The sequence below is a fragment of the Drosophila takahashii genome, chromosome 3L (genome assembly GCF_030179915.1).
Source record: "Drosophila takahashii strain IR98-3 E-12201 chromosome 3L, DtakHiC1v2, whole genome shotgun sequence".
Lineage (NCBI taxonomy): Eukaryota > Metazoa > Arthropoda > Insecta > Diptera > Drosophilidae > Drosophila > Drosophila takahashii.
Window position 1 is genome coordinate 5,159,381 of NC_091680.1, and position 19,098 is coordinate 5,178,478.

The 19,098-nt window shown below is 36.5% G+C and overlaps 1 protein-coding gene across 4 annotated transcripts; it reads left to right on the plus strand.

Annotated features, from left to right (window-relative positions):
• Nucleotides 1–1,467: 1,467 nt before the first annotated feature.
• On the plus strand, nt 1,468–18,464 carry Awh (LIM/homeobox protein arrowhead). Of its 4 annotated transcripts, none has more exons than XM_044394422.2 (6): nt 1,471–2,078; nt 14,296–14,477; nt 15,870–16,087; nt 16,922–17,155; nt 17,340–17,465; nt 17,677–18,464. In XM_044394422.2, the coding sequence occupies exons 1-6, from the start codon at nt 2,073–2,075 to the stop codon at nt 17,736–17,738; spliced, it is 828 nt and encodes a 275-aa protein (XP_044250357.1). In that variant the 5' UTR covers nt 1,471–2,072; the 3' UTR covers nt 17,739–18,464. The 4 variants fall into 4 exon arrangements, with proteins under 4 accessions (XP_044250359.1, XP_044250360.1, XP_044250357.1 ...); XM_044394423.1 differs by having other exon boundaries at nt 1,472–2,078; nt 16,922–17,143; XM_044394424.2 differs by lacking the exon at nt 17,677–18,464 and having other exon boundaries at nt 1,468–2,078; nt 17,405–17,424.
• Nucleotides 18,465–19,098: the final 634 nt, after the last annotated feature.

Sequence of the window (19,098 nt, forward strand, 5' to 3'; positions counted from 1 at the left end):
TTTTAATATGTATTTTAATTACTTAATATTAAGAATTTTAAATATATAATCCTTTAGGAAAACCTTAAAAAATAAAAATAAATGCCTTTTTTATCGAATTAAATTTTCCTACATTTTAATGACAATTTTCTTCAGGCACGTCTGTTTCGCTATCATGTTTGGCATGCCATCACAAACAGTCAAATGGAATAAAAAATATTTAACCGAAAAGAGAGCAGCAACATCCACTTTCAACTGGCAACTCACTTCCCCTCCATCAAGCGGTTTGACCCCAAAAAAGTCAAGTGCGGCGGAGTTCGAGTTCCGTTTTCCCGTTTCCTCTGTTCCCCATTTCCCCTCTGGGTTTTCGGATTTTCCCTGGTCTTTTAACCACTCAGGCAGCAGCAACAAGAGCAAAAACAGCTTCAGTGACAGCAACAACATCGGTGTTTGAAGCTGCAAAAAGCAGCAACATCATAGAAAATATTGTAGAAAAATGCCAGTAACAACAAATATTTTAAATGGAAAAATAGAAAATGAAATAAAAACAATTTTTTAAGTCCTTTAATAAGCAGCAAAATGAGTGAAAGGTACAACAACAACAGCAACATGAGTGTCAGGAGCAACAACTCAAGAAGAGTCTTTCGTCGAAGAATCTTTCATCTAAAAAACTATTAAAATCAGAAGCTCTATCTCTAAAATTATCAGCAACATGATAAAAACTAATAGCAACAGGAGCAACATTATTAGAAAAATCTGTCAGCAGTAGCTACATCATTGGAATATTTACTAAAAACAGCAGCAACATCAGTAGAATATTTACTAAAAACAGCAGCAACATTTGTAAAATATTTACTAAAAACAGCAGTAATATCAAGGAGAATCTTAAGTAGAAACACCAAATATCATAGCCCATTCTGTAGAAAGAGCTATAAGTGCAATAACAGCAGCAACATGAGATAAGCCCACAGCAATATCAGAGGAAAAGGCAATAAAAGTTGTGACAACAGCAACAGCAACCCCAAAAACAGCAGCAACATGAAAGAAATCCCCAAAAGCAACAGCAACTTCCCCAATAACAGCAGCCACACAAGAGCAACAGCAACATCATCGTCACCAGAGCAACAACACCCACCCATTTCTCAACCGACAATCTTTTCACTCCGAAATTCAACTCATTTCAAGTGGCTAAGTTGGCACGCGCCGGCGCACTCAATTGGTGGAAACAAAAAGATAACCCAGGGCAGAAAAGTCACTCAAAATGGGGGACACCACTTGGGAACTCGTTCTCCGGTGTCTGAAAAGGGGGCGTGGCCCAGCGGGCCAATCACCACCATTCCCGTTGCGCCGGCGACAGATGTGCGCTCAAAAACCAGTTGAGCGGGTTTTCGAGTCGAGTTTCGAGATGAGACTGGTGGTTCAGCTTGGCTGGGCTTACCTGTGGTGGTGGTAGTGGTAGTACTACTAGTGGTGGTGGTGTTCCATAAGCATATGGAAACCGTAGATCCCTGAGCTCGAACACCGAGCGCCGGCAGTTAACGCAGTGGCCTCGAAGCTGTAACAACATCTCGCGTCCGCTCGATCCGCTCCGCTTCGCCACGAAAAAAAAGCGAAATAAAAACAAATAACTCTCGTGTGAAACGTGTTATCGCGACCCGTTCTCATATATGATAAGGTTCTACGAGTATTCTACGAGTATTCCGTATAAGGTGTATCGGTATCACACAAACCCAACATTCGCCGTCGGCTCGAAAGTGAACTGTTTCATCGAATGTGCTAATTGAAAAACGAAAAATGTTGCAAACGCTTGCAAATTGATCCACATCTCGGATATACGAATTTACACACTGGTTATAAATAGATTGGTTATAATATAATAGAATATAATATTATATAAGCATCGTATGCAGACGACGGCTTTTGTGGGACGCTTGGCAATCGCTTGATCAAGTCGTCGTCGTCGTTTGTCGTTATCTTCTATATATCTTAGAATACTGGCTGCGATTGGGCTCGATTCCCAGGCTAAAGCTGGCGACAGAATTTCGTGCAAAAGACTTGGATTAAAAACCGCCAAAATTGTGGAGGCAATTAAAATGAAGGTGAGTTGGGATTTCATATTGAGAAAAATGGAAGAGATTTTTGTAAACAAATGACAGAAGGTTTCTATAAAAGTGGGAAAGGAAATATAAATGGTTATGATTTTTAAGAGGCTTTTTAATATTTCAATTTAAGTTTTTTAAAGAAGATATTTAAGGAAACATTTATGAAAGAATTTCTAAAATTGGTTTAAAAGTAACTACTTATTTTGAAAAATATATAGTATTATTAGAAGTATTTTAAAATAAATGTTACATTTTATTCATGTAATTTATCATACCAAAGATTAATTAAATCGATTTTTCATGGGCTTAATGTAGTACAAATCTAAAAAAGAAAAGTAAAGTTAGCCTTAAATGTTTAAAGTTTAATTAAAGATAGACCTAAAGTGTTCTCTACATATATTTCACCCGTATTCTCTGGCGTTTGATAGCCCTGTTTGCACTCCCACTCGAAATTCGAAATGAGGTACTTGCTTTCCTTTTTAATTGCTGGACATGTAAGACTCGGACCCCCGAATGACCCACAAAACAGTTTTTTGTGTAGACTTTCCTGGCCCGCTGCGAGCATTTTGGGGCCAGAAAACGCAACAGGCGGCGTTTGATTTAACCATTAGGAATACATAAAAAAAGTGAGCCGAAGTTGAGACAAAAACCAGAGCAAAACAGTTTCAATTCAATTCGAAAAAAATCCAGCACACTAATAACCGCTGGAAAACGATGAGTTTCCAAAAAAAACCAAGAGACGACACAGGGCGGTGAATATGAAAAGCACACAAATCGCACAGTGGGGTTTCCTTTTATAAAACACTCGAAAAATATACCTCACATCATATCAGACAGCCCACACTTTTGGGAACTATAAGTATTCGAATATTGGCTGTGAAATGAAGGCTGATATTCGGTTGTATATCTGCAACCAAACCTTAAAAATGTTAAGATGTTGCATTGATCGTGTCGTCTAGATGATGTTGCTCAATTCATTTGATGTTCATTCAACAACAAATATTTTTTGACTTTGATTTTATTTTTTATCCCCCCAACGAAAACGTTTAATCGATTTTTGCACCCGCTGTGCGGAGAGGTTTTTTGTTGTGTGTGAACCACCCACAGGATTTTTTTTTTGAAAAAATATATTCGCCATGAGTCTGCAGAGAATCGATCATGATTTATGCTCGCCGATGATCGATTTGCCATGGCTTTGTTCGACGAGTATAATTTTCATTACCATAGCAAATTGGACAAGGTGCTGACGCTTATTGCTCTGCGTTATATTTTTAATCGCCCCGATTTCTACAGCTAGAATTCCTTATAAGATAAGTGTCCATAGAGAGGGGAAAAATCAGATCAGCGGGGGAGCAGCTTACATCTCGAATCCCCGAAATGTCAACAGCTCTGAGCTGGGGAATGGGGATTCTCGGCGAGAGACCTTTTCTTGACATCATCGATCTTGACCCGCCCCATATGTTGGTAGATCCCCCCTCTTTATATATCTTCTCCCCTCCCGGTTTATCATCCAAATCCAAATCCGAAAATGACGCCACTAGGCGCTGCTGCCTTATGAATATTCAATATACAATGTATTTTCGATGGAGTCTCTCGGCTTTTTTCCCTGCTCTTCAGCTCTTTAGGTAGTCGGAGAAAGAGATATAAAAAAGGCATAAATATTTAAGCGTTTAAATGTCGAATGCCTGCAAAGCAGCTATAAAAAACATATATACATATTTCAATAAATGATTTTTCATTAATAATTCACAAGAAAATTGAAAGATTGGAAAAAACTAAAAACTAAACCTCCCATAAATACACCAAAGGTTTTTTTGTTTTGTGTGCTAGAAGTCGTTGACGCCTTCTTCTGCTGTTCGAAATGTTTTCTTTAATTGGCAAGTTGGGCATTTTGAGTTGTATTGAAGTGGGTTGGATTAGGGTTTATACATAACAGGGATTAGTTGGTTTAGCTTTTAAATTTGAATATTAATTTTTATAGATATGTTCGGCTTTATTTTAGTGTAGTTTCAAAGTATTATAACATTGGAATAGTTTATTTTAGTTAAAGAGGTTTTTAATATTCAATAAATTGAATTCCGTATCCAGGATTGGGTTGAGGTGTGTTTTAAAAACATATTTGTTTTTTGCACACTTTTTGAATACTATATTTCCTTTCAATTTTCACTTTCGCGGATATTTTTAACATTGCATTATTCTTTTGCCTAATCATATTTTGAAGATAGAGCCTCTGACTTTCCATATCTCCATATCTACTTATTAGCTTTGAGTGGTTAACAAAACACCTTTTGTGGATTACACGCCTAACTCTATTGTCCCCTAAATCCCGCACAAGAAACCAAAAACGAAGTAAAAAAGGAGCGCGTGCCTATTGCCAAGGTTCTTCCTACTCTTCCAATGGATATTAGAAAAACCAGCTGCTTGACCAGCGGTCAGCAAAAGATTTTCAGCAAGCCCCTCATAATTGGATTCCCAAACAAAGGACATTTTCGAGAGTGTCCTGTGACCACTAGGTGAATATGCGAATCTGCCTAATTGTCAACGCTGACAAGAAGTCTACGCCTCGTAGAAAAACCTTATGAAAACAATAGGGAAAACAGAAAACACACAGAAAACGCATCTTGACTTGAGCCAATTGCCCCGATCAGAGACAAAAGAGAAACAAATATCACACCTTTGTTTGGGACCTCATCCTCATAGAGACAATAGATTCGAGATCCGAGATTTCCTGGTCAGTTTTTGGGTTGCGCATGCGAACTGCAGGAAGAAGAGATCGTCGTCGAGAAGACGTGTCAAAATCCCAGCAGCAGCATTTTTAGCAGGTAAATGCGAAAAGTCCCCTTCGACTCTGAAAATGAAAATCGAATGCAGGCGGCAGTCACAAGAGGTCCTAGTCTGAAAACCGCACAAAAGAAGAAGGCGAGTCGAGTGTCTTTCCATTGTTCGTTCGAGTGCATCCACAAAATAGTCCTTAAAGGACGCTTAGTTGGCCTACAAATGATGCATGGCCCTTGGGCCTGTTAAATTGTAAAATGCCACAAATCATTGCAACTCCTGTCTGCCGGCAGCACAAAAAAAAAAAACAGAAATAAAATACAGGGAGATAGAGACCCAAACCCGCCCCTGGAATTTACGAGCCAACCCCTAACGACAAACCATTCGATTTGATTTCTGGCAAAAAATTCCAATAAATAAAATAAATGTTCTCCTGCCAGTTTGTCGCCCGAAAATATTCACATTTAATTGCTTGACAATTGCAAATTGGTCGAAAGGAGTCGTTTTCGTATTACGAACGAGAGATTTCTAAATTTCCAAGTATTTTATATATTTTGTAGCATTCTCAATGAAATTTTGAAATAAAAAAATATTTAATTTATTTTTTTCTTCAAAACATTTAATATGCCTAAAACTGCTATAATTTGATTAAAGAATTTTTAGAAATGTTCATTTTTTATACCATTTAATTTTAATTCTAGCAGCTTGCCACTTAAAAATATTGGCTTTTAATTCTCTGACAATTGCAAATTGACCCAATGGAGGTTTTCTGTCCCGTCTTATCGATGGCATCTGCGAACAGTAGCCAAAGTGATTAGTTTTAGGGAAGCGAAACTAGTTTCGGATGACTCCGCCGTTTGAAACTCACCGCTAAAATCATTCAAAGTCACCCAAATAAATTATCGACTAGAACTTTGGCGGTGGCCCACAAAAAACAACTTGGACTTGATTTATTGGCCTACAAAAAAAAAAAAGGAGACACCAAAATACAATAGCCGAAAGCTGGAAACTGAAATATGAAAATATTATATTTGTAATTTATGCAAAATGCAGATTTAACTAATTAATTGTGGCCAATGCTCAATAAAAAATGAGAAATCAAACACGAAATCCCCCTAAAAACTCCGCACAAAGATGAGCTGTAAAAAAAGGCAGGCAGGCACACAAAACGCGAAATCAATAAAAGCCCAACTTATTGATGTTTAGTGGCTGTGACATGTTGACGAAAAGACAAAAGCATTTTGGGATTTTCGGTTTCGGATTCACTCGATGCTCGCAGCCGAAACTTTATGATGAATGCCTTAAAAATGCGAATAAAACAAGATACCTACTCAAAAAGATACAAAAATAAAAATAAAAACAAGAGAACAAGAAAAACGCGTGTCGAAATCGTTTGAGATACTTGCGGGCGATTTATTAGCGATTTATTAAGAGAACTTTGGCATGGGCATTTTCTCTCTCCAGACTTTGAGTTTTGAGATCTGTTTACACAACTGCCGCCTGCTAAATTTATGCAAAAAAAATAACAATAACAATATCATGGCAAAATAAAAACAAAAAAAAAATAATGTTAAATGATAAAAAATGGCAAACGAAATGTTTGCCGTACTTCCAATTACGAGGGTGGCTACACCCATTAAGTCCTAAATTTCCAATTCGATGCAAATATTTTTATTGAAATTTATTGCTTAACAAATTGCATAGCCACAGGGCGCTCTATTATATTCAGATATGCATTCGAAATAAATTCGATAGAGATTATCTTTAATTAAGAGTTAATAAATGTGCAGGAGATCAAGATGAAAACATGATAGTAGCATAATTTAATTTGACATTGTTACAAGCTATTTTATTGCCATGAATATAGATTTAAATAGATAAGAGATCTATAGATATTAAAAGGGAAAAAATGTCTTGAGGAAAACTAAACGAAGTTTAAAGCGAAATTTAATTTTTGAAATAAATGTTTCGTTAATATTTATTTATATATATTTCTTATTTTCTTGACGAATACAAAATTTTAATAAAATAATAATCTGAAGTGCTTTTTAATCTATGGTAATAGTTCAATTTTTATTCCAACTTCTCGTCCCATTACCATATAATTCGATCTTATCAATTCAGACGACAAAAGCCCGAAACTGTCGCGACATATATATAATTTACAAGTTCGTTTCAATTCGAAGACAGCTGCCGAAAGCCGCAAATGATTAAAGCACGAAACAAGTTCAGGAAATCATCGGTCTTGGAGACCAAAAAAAAGTATACCATATATAATACCTCTACCAATAATAGATATAGACCGATGGACCAGAAGCAAATCGAAGAGCCATTTTCAGTCTGCCACTGCCATCTGAATATTTAGTTTAGTTTATTTTGTTTTTTTTTTGGTTAGTGTTTTCGGAATGTCGTTGACGCTGGTCGTTCGCTTTGAAATTTAATATCGAAACGTTGTCTATGCAAATGAACATTGCCACCTGTTTATGTTTATGGCCAGTGGAAGTGGCAGCTAAAGAATATAGAAGCTGGAAGCCGGCCAAACGAAAACAGTATTAGCTGCATAAGTCGGGCGATCTATCAACCTCGGATCCAGTGATCTTAAGAACTGAATAACTGAAGATCTTGGGGGATTCTCGTTCTCGACTGGATGATCTCTGTAGTGGTGGGAAACGCGTGAGAACGAACGATGCCCCGTATGCAAATCACTTTCCGACCTCAAAAGCCCCGCTCCCCTTGAACTGAAAATAAAATATACGAAAACTAAAACGAAGAAAGTATTAAAATGAAATTTATCTCGTATGCGAGCAGTCAACAGTTATAATAAAACGCGGCTGGGAAGCGCACACACAAAAAGGCGGCCGGTGTTTGCCAACAGCAACATCATCTCCAACGAAATGGCTGTAAAAACTCAACCAGACCAGTCAGTCCCAAAGAACCCCGAGAGAACCCAGAACCCAAAACGATCTGATCCCAAACCGATCCGATCCGAACCGAGACCCCGAGAGATCATCTCGCTTTGAGTTCAGTTTTGTGTTTTGTAGTGTAATAAAGTGCGACATTTTAAGTCGTAGCCGCTCTTTGGGCCATAACTTGTCAACACTGGAATTGTGGGATACTGGGGTATACTGCACTGAGAAAAAAAGAGTGGTGAATACGAAGAAAAAGAGTCTGCAATAGGGTCAATAAATAACAAAAACACTTAAATTCCCTATAAAAATGTTTTAAATGTTAATTAACTATTTATTATTTTTTTTAGTATTTTATAAACATTTTTCCGAATTTATGTAATTATTTTTAGATTTTTATGTCAAGCCGTTTTGGGTGATGTTGGCTACTTCCCGTTTTTTGGGAAGAGACTTATATATTTGTAAGGTACGGATTTTTTTCTCTGTGCATCTTACACACCTAATATATCCCCCCTGAGCCCCCAATCATCAACAGATCAAGGCTTTGTCATCACCAGAATCCCACAAACAGAAAACAAAAAAATCCAAAGATATAAAGTGAAATAAAACTTTTTATATATGCATATATAAAGTTTATTTTTTAACACAGCTTTTTTCGTTTCGGCTCTTGGCGTTTTAATGGCCGGCTGTATATTATCTTTAATAGATATTTCATTTGCATTTTAGTTACTTTTTTGGCAATTGTCAATTAGCCACTTAGCGGCTCAAATTGAAAACTGACAGCTGCAAATCGAAGGGCTTATCCTTTGGCGATTTCTGATGTTGTTGCTCGCAGAATATTGGCTCTTTGTTTTGGGCCCATAAAAACGTTGGCGACTAGCAACCATTTGGCCGTAAAATATTTTACGATGTTACGCCAATGCTAGGCCCACAACTCGATTCGCTGACTCCCCCGGAAAGTCGCATCCCCATCTCTTTTCCCGACGAGTTGTCTGCCATCATAATATTTGCCTAGTCCTCTCGTAGGTTGAAAATCCCGCACTCTGGATGTTCAAATCGAGGGGAACTCAACTCGGTGTGTGCGTGTGATGTGCGAATATGTTGTGAAAATTGAATGGCATATGCACATTTTGTCGCCAGTGATAAAATTTAATAACGCTGATAAATTTAGCAAAAACACGCTGGACCATTGACATAAAGCGGTAATTAAGTTTGCCGGAGAGATGCACAAACCAACAGTAACGCACAGTGGACAGTGGGACAGGTTTACCAAGTGAGAATGCATGGACTGGTACAGTAAATAGTCGATAAATGGGAAAAAAAAGAGAAAGGAAAGATGAAAATTTAGCTTAGGAAAAAATGTTCAAATTATTTAAAGACCTAGGAATATTTTTAACAGATTTTAATTTATTATTATTTATTATCTAAAACTTTAAAAATTGCTTAAAAATATTTAATTATCAAGTAGAAGATTTTTATTTAGGTACCTTTAGTTAGATCTCACTGTATTCCCATAGAAATGCATTCCCTTTTCATTTCTGTTGCCGTTTTTGTTGGCTGCCCAGTTATAGCAGCCTATTAATTTGATTGGATCAATGGGTGCGACAACAGCAACAGCTATAGACTATCCATATATATGCAGATATATATTTATATTCATATGGAGGAGTGTATATGGAGTAAAGGAGTGAAAGAGTTGGTCGACGGCGCGACATTACCATTAACCGCTGGCCGATGAAATATTTGTAAACATTTAGCCAATTTATGGAGCGTGCTCGTATTATGGATATGGATGCTCTTTATTTTGTTTTTTTTTTTTGTATTTTCTCGTATCCCAAAACTCGTGGGCGTTTGTTAGCCGCTTCCATTCATAAAGAGCAGTTCGTGTGGCCATTAAATAACAATCAGATACGATACGATGATCCCAACTTAACGCCAAACAAACGCCGACGTGTAAAACTTTTTGGTAGTCATATTTTAGCATAATTCAATATATTAAACACAAAAAGCCACAGAGAGGCCCACGCAGTGCTGGGTTAACAAAAAAAAGTAGCTCTAATTAAAAAGCGATACGCCTTTTTCGAAAGTCACCAAGGAAAAAACCGAAAAAAAATATATATTTATTTGACAGACGCCCGTTGAAAATTTTCATGCCGCATAAATCAGCTAAAAAGAGTTTACACAATAAAAATATTGGAAATAAACCAGGCAGCCTTCGCTGCAATTTGTTGTTGAAAAGCGGCTTAAAACGAGAGATCGAAAGGCCTTAGGAAAACATTTGCCAAAATCCGTTCAAGTGACAAGTGGCCAAGTGGGCAAGTTGTTGTTATAACTGCTTCGATATCGGCCGAAAAGATATGTCCATTGTGGTTGTCTGCTATCAAGCGGCTTTTGTTTGGATTTTTTCTCTATTTTTTTCTATCTATTTTTTTTTTGGGAGCACAACATTCTCACGGTGGATAGAAAAGGCGAAGGAGATGACAAGTCACAAGTCACAAGCGGAGAAACCAATTGAGTGCCAAGGGCTTTTGTCATCAAACCAACGATCCATCCATTGATACAGCAATCGATATTGGTTCGGTAGTCCCTCCGATGATCGCTCAATTTGCGCAATGACGTGAAAGATTGGTGGTTTTTTCTTATTTTAGGGGCTAAGGTAATCGATCTTCTAGGCGTGTCTTTCCTTTTTTTTCAGTTCCAAAGATGATACAGTTCTTAATTTCTGGCTACCGGTTGCAGTCTCTTCTTTGAGCACCTTGCCAAGGCAGATATCATAACATATATATCCCCTTTTTTTAGGAATGGGGAGGATTATAAACTTTATTGCATACTCTTCATGTGTCTTTTATAGTTCTGTCTTGGCCTTTTGTTTTTCCCACTTTTATACGACTGCCAGTCGGGGTTATTTACGACATTTCGAGCCAAAAGTTGCAAGGTGCAAGTTTTAAATTGTGGAATTTTTATGAGGGCCTCTCTCGGTTGGCATTCATAGGGTCCTATGCTTATATAACACACTGAGTATTCATAGCAAATAATAACAATAAAAGGCACTGGAACTAGCCAACTCGGTCCCACAGATAACACCGGGGAGAGGTTTTATCGCACATTGCGACCCGCAGAGATCCGGCGAATTCATCATCTTCTATCAGTTCGGTAAAATCTTTGCCAGTTTAGTTTTCCCAGATGGGGGTATAAATTCCGTTTTTATACCTATTTTATCGGAAATAAGTTGGGATTGTCTATAAGATTTAGATGAGCACTTTTAAAGGTATTTTGTATTTCTGTTGATTTTTGTTTTTAAATCGTGCGAAATTTTTATACATTTTAAAAACATTTAAATTATTTTAAAATTTATTTTATAATTATTCTCTGTCCTTTTCTTAAAGTTCCTTAATTCAATGCTACTTAAAATGATTTGATTAATCACTCAGTTTCCCCATTAACTTTCAAATAAATGTTTCTGCCTCCATCCTCTTAATCTCATCACCATTTTTGGCCTACTAAAGGCATTTTCCGCACTTAATTCTGTCACCCAGTCGGGAAAGTTTCCACGAATTCTAAGCCTACAAGGAGACCATTTTAAATTCATGGGCAGATTTATGCATCTCGCATTGAAACGCACACACAACCGAAAAAGGCAAAAGGCTCACGACACTCACGAGTAAATTACAGTCAAATGACATGCTCGCCAAAAATGCCACTTCAAATGTGTCCTTCTGAATGTGTTCCCTACCCCCCTCTCCATATCCTCCCCTTATTGCTGTCCTTCTGACAACTGACATATTTTCAAAAGTGGGCATAGACATGACAACAACAACAGTAACAATTGCATGTGTATAACCAACAAGCTGCAGGGAATTGGAAGTACGATTTCGGGTCTACGGCACTGAAAATCAAAAAGACAAAATAACAAAAAATATTTCCTGGCACTTCGAGTAAATTTTAAAAAACTATATTTTCTAAGAAACTTTGCATTTATTTCCTTCAAATATTTGAAATAAATATTATACAATAATATTGTTAACAATATTAATATCTTATTTTTAAAGATAAAATTATTTTGTTATTTTAAAGTTATTTCGTTTCCGAAAAATGCAATCTGAAATTAAACCTCAAAATACATTTTTCCGAGTGCATTGAAGTCACTGTCTCAGCCTCCGTTTTTGTGTGTTAAAACGGGCGTTGGGAAAACAAATTGCTGAAAACACCCCTCGTGCCGCTACCCCCCTACCCCGCCTGGCCAACCCCCTCCCCCTTTTCGCCGCAATATGCGGCCTTGTTGTTGGTTGTGTTTTTCGGGCGCGCAATGTGAAAAGTTAAACGAAAGTGACAGGCGAGGCAAAAGGGGAGGGATGTGGGACTGGGTTTTGGGATTGGGATTGGGAATATGGTAGATATGGCAGAGCGCAGGCTCGAGGGGTATTTGTGGGTATGGTATGGTTAGGTATGGTATCTATGGGTCGACGACTACCGACTACCGCTATTAAACGTGTCACATACACGGCGGAGTTGAAAAGTTAAATGGCAGCGGCTGCGCGTTCAGACGGCCATGTTTAGGATGTAGTTATTTTATGTCCACGGAACACGCACAGATACCAACTCACAACTCACATGTTGCTCATTTTGATGGTGGCCATATTGCATATTTCAACCTCAACCCCCCTGAAAAATAAAGAAAAGATATTAGATACATTTGTATCTGATAGTTTGCGGCCTGTCATAAATTATTCTCATAGATATCTATTACCCACGGGCTGGTTTTTATTTTTCCTCTGCTCTTCGCTTATTGTCTTATTAATTGCCTTAGTCGCAAATGGCGGGCCCTTTGATCGGTTTGTTATATAGTCACGGCCAAAAGGTTTTATCTCGTATTTATTTGTATTTATTTTCCGGCGGCAACAGAAGAAACGAAAATTCGTCAGCTAAGTTAACAACAAGTTGCCATAAGTTAAACGGCAATTATTTGTGCCCACAATTGTTTTGTCAACGGTAGAAAAAGTGTACGTATTTTCCCTGCCATTTTTGATTAATGGAAAACTTCGCTTCGCATTTTTTGCCTGTTTCATTAATGAATGAAGAGTACATAGCCGAAAGGCCATTAATTAAATGTTTCAAGTACTGCATTCAATTCTTTTTATGTGCATATTTCAGCCCGAAATTGCACATCATAATCAACAATAACCAGATCGAAGTGTTTTTCAATCAAAAGAAAGATAATGAGAAGCCATTAACATGAACTGAAATGTTCTGCGATGGGGGATAAATAAATTACTCAGATTTTAAATTCTGTAATATATTTAAAAATCGTTTGTTATATATTTGTGTGTAAAATTATATGAGATTCTAAGATATATTAATTTATTTGCGTTAAATGTGTTTACAAAAAGGAGATATCAAACATTTGAAAGACAATCTTGATTTATTTATATTTTTGTGTTATATCAAGTGACTTTAATGCAATAAAAATAAATTATTTGAGTAGAAATACTTTGAAACCTTACATAAATAATTTTAAAATTGTTATCAATTTATCCAAAATATTTCTCTAAACTCAAAACAATTTGTTACTTCACTTTCCACAACATTTATATTATTTTCTCACCTTCAGCCTTCCTAGTGACATTAATTTGCTCAAAATAATATAAAGGTTTCATATTTCAATTTAAATTATTACAAACAGCCCGTCGAAATTCCCCATTTAATTATGCATTTGTTAATAATACCAGACTAATTATAATGGAGTTTTTTTTAAATGAAATGCAATGCGATGCAGATTTTGCAGCTGTTAAAATATTTGTTGAAATCAACACTTTGACGTTCGGCACTAAAAAATCAATTAAGGCAGCCGAAAAATCTAAATAATATTCTGCGGATTACTTTTCGTTTCGGTGTCTCTTTTTTGTACTTTATGAAACGCAATAAAATTTGTTTGAAACACTCGATTAAAACGGCGTAACATGCAGGCGAGACATTGAATATTCATAAGATCGATCTTTGGATGGGCCGATAAATTTCACATTTCGTGGAGACTTTGGAGTGAAGCAGTTGCCGTCGCAGAACAACAACAACATTTGATATTGCTATCGCCAACAACAATTAGCATAACATTTTTAAATTTATGGTTCAATTTTCGAAAAGAGCGAATCGGAATCAAAAAGAAAAAATCGGTTCGAAAAACAAAACAAAGCCGAGACTCGTCTTTTGTGCGGCTATTGAAATTTGTTTAATATACATAAGTTAAATGCTGCAGCTAAGAAATAAAACAGAAGCCGCCGGGACATTTGCCAGATTTATTGAACGATTTCATTTGAAGGCACAACAAAAGAAGAAACAAATCCGACGGGCGCTACGATTTCAGATCAGATCGGTTTTTGTTTAGATATATATATATAGAGAGAGGAAACCGATCCGGTTCTCAGGTGTGTGATAAAAAAAAACAGAGTCACAAGAATTTGCATAGAAAACTTGTATAAAAAAATAATCCTATTTTCACCATTGCTAAATCTTTTTTTATATTTCGTCTATTTTTTTAGACTGAGCTGCGTTCCTGCGCAGCGTGTGGGGAACCAATCTCGGATCGGTTTTTCCTGGAGGTCGGCGGCTGCTCCTGGCACGCCCACTGCCTCCGTTGCTGCATGTGCATGTGCCCCTTGGACCGCCAGCAGTCCTGCTTCATCCGCGAGCGGCAGGTGTACTGCAAAGCCGACTACAGCAAGTGAGTTTAATAAAATATAACAAAAATATAATTAAGATATTCGAATTTAATTCATATTTTAAGTTTTAAGTACCAGAAAAATATTACAAATTAGTCAATATTAAAATATAGAAAAAGATCTAGAAACCTAGATTAGAATATGGTAATGAATGAAAAAAAAAAAGTTTAGTTTTCCATTTATTTTCTAGATTTTTGTACATAAATGTTTATAAGTTATCCCACTGTCTGTTTGGTTTCGAAAAACTGCCCTTATTGAACTTTCGAAAATTCCAATTGATTTTCCAACTCGATTGTGTATGTGCACAAGTGTTTTCCGAATACTTTCCCACACATCTTGGTCTTCTTCTTCTCGCCTGGTTAATTGTAATTGTAACAATTCGACAGCGTTTGCGACTTAATCCATAAAGTCAACAGAGCGACAAAGATGCGGCCAAAACGTAACGAAATGCAAGTTGCAAGCTAAAAAAAAGTATCTGAAAGATACAACAAAAAACAGAAGAAAAAGCTGGGGAAACGTAGGAAAACGGTGTCGACGTCGAACGAAATGAAAATAAACAAACAGACGCGCCGTGAGATGCTGTAAAAATATTTATTCTTCAAGTTAAGAATTTTAAGTGTGCATTGCCCGATGGAGACATCATCCAGCATTCAGCATCCAGGCATTCAGTATCCAGCATCCCATCTGAACATCTGAACCCATCCACATCCGAGTCATGCTCTTCTGGCCATACATTGTTGTGGCTGTTGTAAAAATAAGCTTAAAAGCTAACAATAAGCCACCGAAAGTTGCAGACTCATTTGGAAAAACGTTTGGCAGGGTAACCTTTACCACTTCCGCTTGGAAAGCGTCGTCGGCATACAGGAAAATACTTAACCATATCGGATTGATAAAGATGCTAAAGAAAACGTCCCCTTTTCGATTTTCTTTGCTATCATAATATTATGCATTCAACATAAACTGGTATTTTTTGTTGGGTTTCATTTTGTTCTTAAGTTTTTTACTTATATATTTTTATATTTATGTATTGATGATCTTACGCTTGTATTTTATTTTAATGTTTTTGTAATAAGTGATTCCACCGATTTGTAAGATAAATATTTAAAAATATTAATATTTAAGGCTCAAAAATATTATTATAATTTAATAAAAAAAATATGTACTCCATTTTAATTCATATCTCCAAGATAAAATATAGTAAGTTGTAGTTACCCATATAAGTATAGTATAACAATATATAATATAATACATATAAACAATTTAATTAAAAAAATGCATACATTTGTGAACGGAACCCCGCTTTAAAAAATTCAAAATATTTATTATAATCAAGTAATAAATTTTAAATATTTTTATAACCCAACTAATTACGATTTCCTCTCGTTTAATTGCAGAAATTTCGGCGCCAAGTGCTCAAAGTGCTGTCGCGGCATCTCCGCCTCGGATTGGGTGCGTCGGGCGAGGGAGCTGGTCTTCCATTTAGCCTGCTTCGCCTGCGATCAGTGTGGACGCCAGTTGTCCACCGGCGAGCAGTTCGCCCTCATGGATGACCGGGTGCTCTGCAAGGCTCATTATCTGGAGACGGTCGAGGGTGGCACCACATCGAGCGACGGTTAGTATTTACCTTACCAGGATTTTACATTCGCAATTCAAAATAAAGGAAAACATAAAAACAAGTTGAAAACATGCTGCACGCTTCGGTGGCAGAACGGTTGCCAATTCGGGACGCTTCACTGTGAACGGTACAGTGAAGCTGCAGCAGAGTTAAGCGCCAGCCAGTCGCCACTGACGAAATCGTGTCACACTCGTAAAAAACAACTCTTCACTTGTTTTTTTTTCTTCTTTTTTTTGAGGCGACGTGATCGGCTTGTGAATGTCGTAGCCAAAACCCCCATCCTAAAACGAAAAAAATCCCCATCTCCTCCCTGGAGGAGACCACCATGTCCGGTCACAGTGGCCACATAAAGCATCGTACGAGTAGCAGCTCTATAAACCATAAACACTTTTTGACGTTTTCAATTTGGCCGACTGTCAAAATGCTTTTAGACCTGGCCCAGAGTCGCCGAGCAAGACCTTTAAGGCTTATACGCACTTGGGACTTTTCGGAATGCCTTAAAGAATTCTAAAACTATTTAATTTAATTTTTATAAAATTTATAGAAATATTTTTAAATATATTTTGGAGTCTTAAAAATGTATATTTGTGATATATAAATTCTTTTTAAATCATCAAAATTTTAATTTACCGGAATTCTTTTTTTAAATTTCTATAAATAATTTTGTGTAAAGCTCATATTTTCAAAACTTATTTTCAATATAATATTCGTAGATACCCAATTGTGGTACCCTTTGCTTCAAGGACTTTAAGTACAGTGGCTGCTGCGTTGCGATTTATATTCCGATTAATTTTTTTCTGATCATAATTCTTTATTTTCCTACTTTTCCAGAGGGCTGTGATGGCGATGGTTATCACAAGAGCAAGACGAAACGGGTGCGCACCACCTTCACCGAGGAGCAGTTGCAAGTGCTGCAGGCCAACTTTCAGATTGACAGTAATCCGGATGGCCAGGATCTGGAGCGGATCGCCTCGGTGACCGGTCTCAGCAAGCGTGTGACGCAAGTGTGGTTCCAGAATTCGCGGGCGCGTCAGAAAAAACACATACATGCTGGTAAGAATAAAAGTAAGTAGTGGATTAGTGCCGCATGCCTCCTCTACCCAGCAGAAACCTTATAGAAAATCCCTAAAAGTAGAACCAGTACACTCACTTTCCCCCCCCAAAAACGAAATCCTTACAAGCTGCTAACACAGTACTTACAATTTCTTCTGTTTTTTTTCTACTTTCAACAAACGATTTTTGATTGCAGTACGCGAACCGGAAGGAAGCTCATTTGCGCGTCATATTAACCTGCAGTTAACGTATTCATTTCAGAATAACGCTCAGAATCCAATGCATATGAACGGCTCTAAAGCGGGTCTATACCCGACTCATGGTAAGAAAGTTTTGAATTTTTGGTGATTAGAAATGTGGAAGGAAAATTAAATAGATTAAAAAAGATTAAAATCTCTAAAACCAGTTTGTAATATTATTTAATATTTCATTCACATAAAGTCGTTTAGTTATAGTTAATTCAATTTTTAAATTATTTAACACTCAAAAAATAAAAATCTTATAAAATCCTAATTATTTTGCCCTTCTTTCAGAATCCTCCATGGATGAATTGTCGCAGGACTCTAGTGTGCATTGTATGCCCAGCGAGGTGTGACTGGAGCAATCCTCGCCAGCTCGCACTCATCGCTAGCTGGCTGGGTACCCACAAAACGTCCTTTCCTAGTCAAAATTAAATGCAAAATGCGTCCACGAAGCAGAAAATCACAAAAGCAGATCCAGAGATCCATAAATGAAAAGATAAGCCCCCGCATCATACAAAGCAGTCCCAGTTTTTAGGCTTTGAGCACCCAATCGCCAATCATCACAGTGAAATCTCATCAACAAAAAGACACAGCAAACAAACAAACAAACATTCCTGCATTGTAGTCTAAGAAACTGCAGTTTAGTTAATTTAATTTAAATGAAATTTAAATTTAATTTAGTTTAATGTTCAATAATCGATAAGTGTTTCCCCCTATCATTCAACTCGAAGATTGATAACTGCTTGCCAAGGCCCCTGTAATATATTTATGCGTACGCCTAACTAATCATTGTATCGTATACCTACCATGAAAAACGTTGTTATTGTTTATTTTCTTGTTTTCTAAATGTATAAAAATCGATATAAATATAAATATATATATATTTAGATCTATAGACGTATCCTAAACATAGCTGGCCAGGCAATTTGTATATAGTAATTATAGCCGAAATTGATAAGCAACGCAGAAAAAAAGCAGTAAATGAGATGAAACTACACAGCTAAAAACTAACATTTAGTTAACAAAAATTATAAAATACAATTAAAGATGAACCGAAATCAATTAAAAAAATGAAAAAAACAAATTAAAGAGAAAAAACCTTTTTCAAAAACAAATATGAATGGTGTTGTTAATTAATTTGGATTTCAAGGGATAAATATTTTGGGTAGCAAAAAAATGTTAAATTAATAAAAAGAAAAGAAGAAAAAGAAATATTTGTTTTAATAATGAAACAGATTTTAGAGAAACCGAAGAAAATATATTTAAAAAATGTTTTTTTCAATAATGACCCAATAAAAATACCTTTAATTGCTATTTATTTGAATGAGTCTGAAAATTTAATTACCACTGAATATAGGTATGAAAATAGTTATATTATGAATTTAACTATCTTTTTTGAATGTTGATAAAAATGTTAGGCGACTTATTTTAGGCTGATGGCAAATATTCAGAATGATGGATAGTATCTTTTTTAAAATCACCAACTAATGTCTCAATTTCTATTAATTGAATCGTTTGCCAATGCCAAACGATCTCTTTGGGCAACACTCGAAATCGATTTCCGGTGCAGTTCGATCATCAACCTGTGCCCAACCAGCGATCATTTAAAGCATCTGCCGCAGACAGTGTGACGACGATCGTCATCATCATCACCGCCAGAGATCCCCAGTCATATCCACATGGTTTAAGGTTTATGGGCACTCGAGCTGCCAG